The following is an 11,864-nucleotide window of genomic DNA, read 5'->3' on the forward strand; positions in this document are numbered from 1 at the left end:
TATGCCCTTCCAGAATCGGAGTGGGGATGTTTGCCTTTTCCTTTCACCAAACACAACAGAATTGAAAGACACCACTGGCACAATAGGAAGTATGTAAATACATGAACGCAGAGTATCTTTGAGTGGCACATGACCACAAGATCTACCCAGTGCGATAATTAACACCAGTGAAAGTTTATATATGCAAGAGTTCCTTTGTTAGTCTTGCTTCTACATTTTCACTGAGAAATGTTTAGTCCCCTTTAGCAGCATGAAAAACTTAGAAGTGTGAGTGACTTACACTCTTAGTTAAAACTATTAAAAAGACTGCACAAATATACCAAGTTTAACTTCACTCACATTTAAGCAATTCAGGTTAAACAAAATAAAAGGCTAAATGATATTCACAATTGTTTCAGTTGATCAAAAAAGAATCATGACTTTTTTTAAGAGGTTGATAGCTTGCAGAGTTAAGTCAAATTTTCCCAGACTAAAACAACTGAATTTTGAGATGCAGAAAGATATTTCACTAGAGATAAAAAGGTTGTACAGATGGTACTGCAAATACATTGTCCCATCATTTCTGTGCTCTATTAACATGATAAAAAAAATAAAAATTACCTTTGTAACTACAGAAATCAAAGTGAACTTTATCCTTTTTTGCTGCAGTAGACATGTATACTTACATAGACAAGAAGCAGACATTTCCTTGAAATGGTCTTTTCAAACTTGTTATACAAAAATGTAAAACTTTCCTTTTTTGTTTTAGCTTTTTCATTAACCATTGTATACAAAAATTATACTGTATAATAAAATGTTCTGTGGAATAGCACTTGACCTGCTCTTATCAGCTTGTATTTCTACCAGCGCATAAGCTTGTAATTGCCTATCATGAAAATCACCGTTATGTATGTTACAGGATGAAGAACATTAGACCAAAGTCTCAGTTCCATCTTTAGGTACACTGTGAGCTACTGCAATAGAAGATGTACATTTTTTTTCTGATAGCATCAGGATATCAAATCTCCAGTCAGTAAAGATAGCTATAGAAAATATATATCCTTCTCTTAAAGGAATAAAGTTTTTGTTGTTGTTGAGTAATGAAGAATGAATAATCAAGTTTTTGCGTTTTATCACTTTTTTTTTTAAAGATTGTTCTCAGTCCATAACAAAACTATTAGATGTCTCTACATGTTCTCCATCCAATGGCAAACAGAATTGAATTTTATTAGAGTGATGGAACATATACATGTAGAAGAGAATCAGGAATTTGCTCCTGTATTCATTATTCACTCTTCATTCTCTGTTGAGAAGAAAATGATTTCTCACATCCACCCATTACTACCTAAGAACAACATGCACTGATCTCAAACACCTGGTTTAAAAATTATATTTTTTTTCCCATCTGTAAAAAGATGAAGTTCGGGAAAGTATGGCATCCCTAAAATGTTTATTTCAGGACTGCTATCACTTTACCCCCATGAGGCACAGATTAAACATCCATTCCATAGAGTTAAACCCTCTTGCAACATTTCTTAAATCAGAACTTCTTCCCATTAACCAGGGGGCATGGGTTGATGAATGAATACCACTTCCACACTGTGATGGGAAGTGAACATTTTTAGCTGAATTAAAAATCAGAAGCATGCTGTTCACATGGGAGAGGACTGAGAACACTTTTTTTTTCCATGAAATCCTGATATTTAGTTTTCTCTGTTCTTGGTAACGGCTTAGTGGAAGTACTTATAAATCTTCAAATACTTCTCTCCAAAAAAGGCAAAGCGTGGAACACATTCTCCTGAAGAAAGCCAGATCAATTACTTGTTTTATATGTTAACAGGCTGCTTTTACCAACGCTGTTATGCTTCAAGAGGAGATTAAAAGAACATAAACGACTTCCCAAACTCCACAGTGAGAGCACAGCAAAGCTTACACAAGCTCTGTGTTTCTGTCTTGTGTGCCCAGCATCTCCGCCTTGGAGAGCCTTTTCAACAAGTACACCATATATGGCAATTTCTCACGGAAAATCTCAAACTCTCACAGTATTGGGGTCCTTTCAGGAACATTTTTCTGCCAGAACTCTTAGCTCCATCCTCTGCAAATGAAAAAAAACAGTATTTACCTTGACTGTCTGAGGATGACTGCAGGTTTCTTTTGTAGATGGATTATTGTTTGAAACTTGTGTGTATCTTCTAAATTTGTGTAGTACAGACCACTTTCCAGTGACAATAGCCTGTTTTAGCGATCTGTGTCCAATTGCTAAATTCAGGTATTATGCAGAGGAGTTGAACTTTGGACCTTCAACAGCAGAGGTACTCTAAAGGAGTAAAAACTGTTTGTACTATTCAAATGAAAGGAGCAAAGTTTACTACTTAAGCATTTCTTTATTCAGTGGAAATAAATAACCCTCCCACCTAACATCAACAGAATTACTAAAACCCCACAGAAAGCCATCCATCAGTAAGTGGGATTGGGATCTGGATCTTTCAACTGAAGCTTGCAACAGTGGCCTGCATCTTTTAGATAGCTGTTCAAAGCCAGATTGTTATAGTCCATCTTCACTATGCTTCAGGAATAATCCCTCTCCCTAGGTGGTGCTCACATGTTTTTGACAGTTGAGCCTACTGGTCAGATGAGAGAATTCATGCAAAGCATTCAGATCCTCAGCGATGAATGTAGTAAGAACAAAAGATAAGAGCAAAGAGGGCGATGATCATACTCTGATAGTGAAAGAACTTCTCTGTATTTTCAGTATCATTCAAATTAGTTTTCCATTTATACCACAGTAAAGATGGCCATCATCAGCATTTACAGAAAGTATCCCCTGCTGTAAATAGGTTTCAACATGATGTTGAGAGAGGGGAGGAAATCAAATTATAATGGCATTTCCTATTACAACCCTTATTTGACTGGATCTAAGTGAGTATTTGGCGGAGCTTTTTATCTTTGAAGATACAGTTAGAGATGAAACTAGAAAGATTTACACAGCAGATGAGGCTTGGCATATTGTTAATAATGAATTAATGAAAGAAAAAATACTCCAAAAATACTAAAGACACTTAAGGAACATGAGATAAAAGTAATTGTATTTTGTAACACAAATGGAAGTGACAGCAAGAATATTAAAAAAACTATGAGGACTTGCTTGATTCATAAATTTAAGATGGATACTGGGCTGTTAAAGTAAATAAATAAACAAACTGAAAAATGACACATAGATAGTGTGTTATTTTTTTTTTACGGGGTTAAAGCGTCTTTTTTTTTTTTGGCTTACAAAACTTTTATTTACTTTCATATGGTCAGCGGCTGCATTCTACTTGGTTAATAAATTACAGCAACAAGACTTACGACTTCCATATGCAAACTTAAAAAAGTTATAGTGCACTGCACAAATAATAAACAGATGTTTCATTTTCTGAGTGTTCGATGCTGTACAGGATACACATTTCAGAATAAATTGAAGAAGCCACCTGAGGAAAATGATTATTTATTGGGGAAAAAAATCCGTTATTTCTATTAAAAACATTAAAGTAATAACCACTTTGTAACTGGTCATTCAAAGTTAAAAAACAAGAGTGCTTAGTCTCTCTCCTGATTCAACCTTTGCAGCCACTAAAATAGCTAACATACTTGCTGCTGATAAATCAACTGAATTCCTAATGAAAATATCAGGTAATCAGTAACTTGATTATTTATGTATCACAAACACAAGTCTTGGAGAGGAAATCTAGAGAGCTCAGATGTAAAGACTGGAGAGTTAGAATGCTCCTCGGCACACCTGGCAGGATTTTGGGAGCAGGGTGCTCCAGGAGTGACCTGTTTGGAAGGAGCTCAGTGTCACTGCTCACAGCCAGTTTTGAAGCAACTCACGATGCACCCAAAACAGCCCAGTGAGGGGAGCCCATGGCACTTCTGCCCAGGTCTATTTAAGAAAGTGAAGCAGTCAGTAGGCAAAGGGTTGTGGCCCACAGAAGATTCCTTCCCTGAAAGACTATGGTCCGTGGAGGAGTCTTGATGCAGCAGAGGAAAACAAAAGTCAGTAGCAAGGAGTGGCAGAAGGAAGCCACCATAGGCACAATCCCAGCCTCCTGCAGAGGAAAATATACTTGGTACCCACTTTAAGAAAAGAAAAAAAGGAAAAAAAAAAAAAAAAAAGACCTGCAACCATCCCTCACAGGTTGCTAAAAGTAAAGCAGGAAGCTGCAAGTTAATGAAGATGAACAAAGTTACACCTAAGCCAGCCAGCAGGCATCATGCTGCACTGATCAGGTATTTCTCATTTGCAACAGCTCCAGAAATTACTAACATTTATGCAAATACTTTCATTTTAGACTGACCACAGCTTTCTTTACTGAATGTTTCCAAAGTTCAGAACAGAATTCCTAGAACTTATAAGCTCTCCTGTATTTTTCTTAAATTTTCTGTCCAACTTCAGATCCTCTGAGGATCTGAGAAGATGTGAAGAGGCCATCTACTGAACTAGAACTGCTTATAAATCATGCTTTGGGTGTATATTGTAACTATCTCATCCTCTGATGTGCAGTGCAGAGACAGTAAACCAGACAGTTTTTTTTTTTCCCACAGAAACAAAATTATTTTTACTGTGTATTCTTTATGCTGACAGCACTGAAACTTAAGCATCTAATTTATGCAAAGCTTCTCTGCTTCTAGGCACCACATAAAAATTTTAGAGTACTCAGTGTTCGCTATAGATGTATAATTTTCACATAAAAATACTTTCAAATTATATACTTTATACCATTGGCACAGAACACAGCTCATTTTCCCAACTGCAAGCTGAATAACTATAGTATGCTTGAAAATATTTCTTTCCAACATGTAAAACCAATGCAATATTGGTCGACAACCCTACACACATTACACTGCTAGAGTCCTTAGATTAATTTAAGTGTTCTTCTATTTAAAACAAAACAAAAAAATACATCAAACAATTGTGCTAATGTGCTCATTAGCTCTGGGAAACATCAAATGCTGCAGATGAAGATGAACCACAGAGAAGGCTTGCCTTATCTCCTGGACCTCATGTTTGCCTATACCACCCTGACTTCATGGCTGCTCTTACGAACAGGTAGTTACAGAAAAATTTGTCTCCCCAAGTTAACTTGCAGGTTATAAATACCCACCATTACCCTAATTGGGTTAAATACCATTATATTAAGCACAGCAGATGACGCTGAAACTCCCTCCCTCCTCCTCTGATTCTGCATCCCCCACTTCTTGACTAATCAGTTCTTTCTGGTAAAATTTGAAAGTTATCCAATTTTCCCTCTGGAGTATTCCTTAGCATCCCTACTGAAAACACGTGCTAGGAGAATCAGCTAGTCAAAGCACGATTTGCCTTTTTATGCACACAACGTTGGAATTTCAAACGCACTCATGCTGACTTTGTGGGATTTGTGCTACTACATTATTAAGATTTTCATGATCTTCTACGCAGTATCACATCTTTGCTCTCTCCTTACGAGGGAGGAGCTTCAGGGGCAATTAACCACCTCCTGCCCTTAAGAGATGCAGGCTAGCTGTCTCACATTTACTGTCTCTGACACTGGGGGCTCATGAGTGCTTTCAGTGTCCTCCCGATGCTAGAGGTGGGAGTCCTTGCTTCTGCTCCTTCACTGCTGGCCACAGAAGTTCATTCCTTTGTGTCATTCAAGCCCTGGTGCTTGTCAGACCTTCTGTGACTCAGTTTAACTTACCACCAAAAACTAGACAGGCGATATTTCTTCCGGGTTAGTTTTCTGCCAGGTTACTTAGTTGCACCAGCTTGTGGAAGTGTCTGAGGAGCCAACCCAGCACACAGGAGAGCTGCTACACTGGGGCTTGCTGCCTTCTCAGGCCAATAGCCTCTCCAAATATTTGGAAGCCATCTGACCACAATTGCTGAAGAAGCTGTTGCTAAACTGACGAATATCCACACAAGGCTGTGCACAAAGGAAGTCTATAACATATGAATATACTTCACTCAATGCTTTTTCCTCATTTTTGTGTCCCAAAATCCATTTAATGGATATTCAGTAAAGCATCTTACCTACGACGGGCAGTAGAAAAGAATCAATACAAGATACAGTTTTTGGCCTACTCAAGTTTTTCCCCAGTCTCACTAATCTACAAAGTAAATTCTGCATTAAGTAAAGGCGGGCAGAAGTATTTGTTTTTCTTAAGTTCAAGCTGCTCACTCCTTGTAGGCTAAACGGACGGCCATCTTCTTGCTGTACTAACACCTTCTGGTTTACGTCACATATTCTTGAAACCACTAATACAGTAAAATTGAATAGGTAATAAAACATCCAACGCAGTGATGTTTATTTAAAATACCACCTCAAGAATTAACAAAATAGTTGTTGTAATTATACTTACATCTTGGGAATATTCAAGTCAGCTGCCTCTCAAAAAACCAAAACTTTATTTTAAAGAAGAGTGCATTTATTTGATTACTTACCAATCAGTATTTGACCCGTTTTCATTGCTGAACTACCTGGCACCAAACCATGCACTACAAGCTTCTCTTCACTGATTCCTCTGATGACTTTATCCTTCTTGCCTTGTTTTTCTGCTCTTCTGCTGCTCCATGAGGACTGATGGACAATCCCTACCAAGGCCTCCAGAAGCCTTGGCTGCTCATCTTCTCCAGCACCGCACAGTTTTCTGGGATTTACATAAACATATATATCTTTGTATTTTTGCTGAACAGTGACACCCGTTTTCTGAGTGGATTGGTGTTTCAGTATGGAAGTAGGACCAGTGGAGTGCACGTTACAGCTTCCACTCCCTTTCTTAGCAGAATGCTTTGGCAAAAGATTCTTCTTTTTTAATATTTTTGTCAATTTCTTCAGTTCATACTTTCTTTCTTTTCGTGATCCCTCCTGAATAACTTCAGCTTCATTTTCACGAAACCTGACATGATTCACTGCTGGTATTTCTGGACAGGTGTTCTGAAGTAAAGCTTCTTCTTCACTTTCACTCATTTCTAAATAAAATAATTCCCCATTTTTCTGGACACCATCCAACCATTCAGGCTCAAGGTCACTGGGAAGGAAAGAAGAATGATCAGTGATAGCTCTGATAAGGATGACTGCTATGCAAGTGACATCTGCTTACTTCCAAGTGGGGAGGGGAATACAGAGAGTGCAAGGCAAAAAAAAAGCTATGCTGCCTCTTGAGTATTGGAAGCTTAGCAGCTTGAAGTTTGCCATGAAGATACGAGCTCTTCCAGGACAGATGATGGATACAGGAAGGAAAGACATTCCTCCCAGATACTAAAATTGATTCTTCAAATGCCTTACAGGAAAATAGTCATAGCAAAAAGTGCTGTCTTTACTGAAAGCGAGCAAACAAAAGTGTTACAAGTTTTAATTAGTAGTTATGTTCATGGGCACGATGGGGCTTTGGCTTTGAGAAAAAGAAACACACCCTATTTGTTCTCTCCCATTATTTTTCCCCTTACATACTTAAAAGACTCGTACTGCAAGGTCATTGAAAGTAAAGAACATTTTAAAATCTTAACATAACAAAAAACAGATGAAATCCAGGTAACACTTTTAAAGACACGTTTAAAATTAGTATACCCAAACTCACATACAAAAACACAGGAGAAAATAGGCAGTGCTGCTACAGAAAGTTCTAGCAGCTGGAGCAGATCACTAAGCCACTAGCATCAAGCTGCTGCAAGGGCAAGGCAAGTGCAGGATGTATTAGCAGGAGCGCCATCGGCAAGGCAGAGAACATTTTTGTCCTAATTTGGCAATGGCGACGTGTCAACCATGTCCAGTTTTGGATCAAACAGTTTAAGAAAGATGTAGTAACTGCAACAAGAGCACAGAAACAAGTAATAAGTAGTTTATAAACATGTTTTAAATGGAAAGAGACTGAAGGAAATCATGCTCTTTTGGTTGAGGAAAAAAAGGATAGCTGAAAAGGCAACAGGCGAAATTGTCAACTCCCCCACTCCAAGATGAACCACAGAGCACTAGTACATGAGGAGCGTGAGGATCACAACAGCAACACAGGGAGAGCAATCGCTGTTTTAATTTACCAAAACATTAAAGCTAAATAGTAGAGAGCTTTTTGATCTCACGGACACACAGAATCAGCATTAGCAGTCTGTGTAAGCACATCTGGGATATTCTGCAAGGAAGATTTTCACCAACAGACAACACCAGCTCAAACTCCCTGCCCCTGGAAAACAGCACGGACTGACTTAATGACAGCCACATCTCATTTTCTACAAATCTGAGACTGCACTGATAACAATCAAACGAGGAAAAAATGGAATGGAGACTCACATAATACTTAACACCATTAATTGTGTGAAGTTAATGTACATTCAAACACTTTGTACTAGAACTAGCTACTTTGACTGAATAGAGGAAGCAAGCTTTGTTTAAAACCATAGTATTACCACATAATTTGAACACATGGCTTAATGATACTGCTTCAAAACTTAGCTAAGCAGAGAACATTACACATGGACACTGCATCACAGCACCTTTAACAGCTCAGAGGGAAGGTCTTGCTGGAAAAAAAGAATACAAAAAAAACCCCATGTTGATAATACTCTCTTCCTGAAACTCCAGAGACTCAAAGATGTGGAAGGATGCTGCAGACAGGAATACTCATCATGCACTGTCTCTTGAAGAAAAGTCGCCTCCTGTGATAATTTGGCTACTCCTGATGGCATTATGGCCATGAGTAAATCAGAGCCTGTATTGCTTGCAAGCTCTTACTTCAAGTCTTGAGTAAAATATTCAAGGAAGTATCAGAATGATAGCAACACCTAACGGCTTTTGTGGACAGACACTTATCTGATCTATCATTGCAAAAGGTGCAATGTAAGAAATAACACGACAGCATATTACTTTTTTTTTTTTTTTGTCTGTTTTTTAAAAAAATATTAGTGCATTCTGGCATGCGTAAGCAAAACTGGGAAACACAAGGTTCATGAAGGGAACATTAGAAACCAACAAAGCAGAAACACCTGTGACATATTACAGCATTTTTACTCCCTCTTCGTATGGGATTGTGGTCTTTGGGGAAGCTATTTCTTCTTTGGGGTAGACATCAAACTTTCAACTTGGATATCAGGTCATACAATGATGTTCCCCACTTGTCATCTATTTTATTTGATGGTCCAAGAAAAAAAAAAAAAAAAAAGAAAGGGATGCGTAGGAGCATCACACTTGGTCCGCTCAAACAGAAGGAGATCGAAGGCTTGTCAAGGAAGAAAACACAGAGTAAAGTTGTTCCACAGGAATAAGCCCACAGGGAATGGAGAACGTATCATAAGGGAACAAACTATTTTCCTTCAAGGCATTGTCACTAAGGCACACTAAAAAGGAACTATGACTTTCCAAATACAGATCCCTACAGGCACCTAAAAAGAGGAAAGTCTGAAACAAGAAATCTGTACATAAGATATGTTTATTTATTTGTTACCTAATGCTACAATTTCACAATTACTTTAAACAAGAGGAAAAAAAAAAATCTCATTTCTCGCACTCTGCCTTGTGCCAGAACAAGCACACAAGACACTGAGCTTCTGTGCAGGTCTGAAGGCTTCCATTAGAGATCTAACAACCTGGAAGACCTGCGTACCTCTAAGAACAGTTTCACACAGGAATTTCTTCTTGGGAATGAACATCTGAACAGCTATGCAAATTGAAGTTGTACATTCATGGCAAGAGATACACCTTCACTAGAAATGAAGGAACCGAGTTCCGATTTTGAAGCAAGATAAGACTTCACCCAAAGAAACTTGTAAGCAGTAACATCTATGAGCCTTGTTTTAAAGCAACTAATGAAGATAACAGATCATGGTTTTAATATTTTACGGCACTGCATGATTAAATTCCACCCATATAATACTCTGTCGAAGATCATCATCTTCAGTTTCCCCAGCATTTGGCTAAGCAAGGACAAAGCAGAGCCGTGGACTGAGGCACCGGTGTGGCACATGCAGAGCTGCCATCCTCTTCACAGCTATGGCTGCCTACAGGGGCTCTGATCCATCAAAAGTAGCAAAAGTGACAGCAAATATTAAATTCTTAAAATAGACAAAATTAATTTAAAAAAAAAAAGACATATTTTTGTTTTGCTTTTTTTGTTGTTTGTTTGTTTTGTTTTTTCCCTCTCTTTTCTGACCTCTCTTTGGTGTTCCTCAGAGTACTTTTGTTTTGTCCATGTTTGTGGTACTATTGAGCACTATCAGTTCAACCATCAGAAGTTCTTCTGGACATTACTAGTTGTTAACAACTTTTCTTTCTTTAATTTAACCAAATCCGGTTGATTATGAAACCACATACAACTCATCTGTAAAGGAAGAAATGCCACTACCTCAAAATAGCTCCCAAACCTACCTTTGTACCTGCAACTTGGCAAAACCATACTCATTTTTCACTACAGATCCCATCCTACCCCACTCTTGTTTCTGAACTTAGAAGGCTGGAGTATTACAGGGGTATCTATGCCAACAGGAGGAACTGTTGGACCTAAAATCAGGGTCTCATGGTTCTGTGGTGCAGTGACAGAAATGATACGTTTTAACGTGTACAGGAGTATTTTATATTGTGCTCTGTGTGGAGAACTGTACCACAGCTTGATCTTCAGAACATGTTAGGAATGACAGAAAGATGGTATTTTAGGTGAAACCATTGGAAAAGAAAAGCACACGAAACCAAAAAAGCACGGCTTCAGGCAGAAATGCGTCACCACTGAGTTGTGGCTTATAAACGGGCATGGAGTTACACGGCTGTACCTCCAACAGCTTTGTTTCTCTGAGCTAGATGGGCGGGATAAGCACAAAACAAAGAATATTTAAACACCCTTCAAAGCTCTCCCACTAAAAGTTTCTTTTTTTCTTCTCACATAACGAAAACAACGTCCCCGACAAAGCGCCGTGAATTAGAACTGGAAATACACGCCTGAACTGAGGGGCCAGGGAGGCTCCTCGTTGTAAGTTTAAAAACTAAGCAAGAAAAACAACACCAACAAGACCCTTTATCGCCAGGCTAAACGCCGCCCCGCCACGCTACAGCAAGCCCCGCTTCCAAAGCCCCGCCGCGGCCGGGTCTCGAACCCGCGACCCTCCGAGCCCCGAGCCGCCGCCGCCGCCCCGCCCTTACTCGGAGCTCGCGGACAGGGAGGAGGCGCACGAGCCGCTCCCGCCACTGCCACTGCCGCCGCCCTCCGCGCGCCCAACGCCTTCACCCTGCAGCGGCTCCGCGCCCGCAGCAGCAGCAGCAACAGCGGCGGCTCCGCTCCCGCCGTGCCCCCCGGACGCCATGACAGCCGCAGCAAGCCCCGTCCCGCACGTGACGAGCACCGCGCCCTCCTATTGGCGGCCCGCGGCCCGGAGCCATGGAGACGCGGGAAGCCGGCGGCGCGTGCGGAGCGTTAACGGCCGTTAACGGCCGCGGCGCCGCCTCCGAGGCCCTGAGGCGGCGGGGAGCCCCCGGCGGCCCCGCAGCGCTCTGAGGCGGCCGTAGCGCAGGGCCCGGCACAGAGAGCTCCTCCCGTGCCTTCTCTGGCTTGCCGGCAGAGCAGCCCAGCCCGTTGGAGCGCCCAGCCTCCCCCCGCCCCGCTTCCTCGAAAGCACCATCTGAGTCTCAGTAGTCTCTTGAAAGTCTTTCGGCGGGTAAGTGTGGAAAGCGTAATGGAGAACAGACTGCTCAGCCCTCAGACGGCGAGGCCCCAGCTACGGTCCCATAAAAGAGGCTATTGATGAAACTCATATAGTCCTGGGGTGAGCCCCGAAGCACTGCTTATAATCAAAACCTGATCTGGGGAAAGAAACCTGAATTAGATCGTAGTTTTCATCAAGGGGCTAGCAGCAGAATGTGCCCATGCGCTATGTTATGCTCTATTACACT

At 40.5% G+C, this 11,864-nt stretch overlaps 1 protein-coding gene across 1 annotated transcript in view; it reads right to left on the minus strand.

Moving 5' to 3' along the window:
• Window positions 1–11,278, minus strand: part of INTU (inturned planar cell polarity protein) — a 41,881-nt gene extending 30,603 nt beyond the window's left edge. The window contains exons 1-2 of the mRNA XM_032186306.1: window positions 11,118–11,278; window positions 6,440–7,026 (exon numbers count right to left, since the gene is read on the minus strand). Of these exons, the coding sequence (XP_032042197.1) occupies window positions 6,440–7,026; window positions 11,118–11,278 (748 nt within the window). The remainder of the gene's footprint in view (window positions 1–6,439; window positions 7,027–11,117) is intronic.
• Window positions 11,279–11,864: the final 586 nt, after the last annotated feature.

The sequence above is a fragment of the Aythya fuligula genome, chromosome 4 (assembly GCF_009819795.1).
Source record: "Aythya fuligula isolate bAytFul2 chromosome 4, bAytFul2.pri, whole genome shotgun sequence".
Classification (NCBI taxonomy): Eukaryota; Metazoa; Chordata; class Aves; order Anseriformes; family Anatidae; genus Aythya; species Aythya fuligula.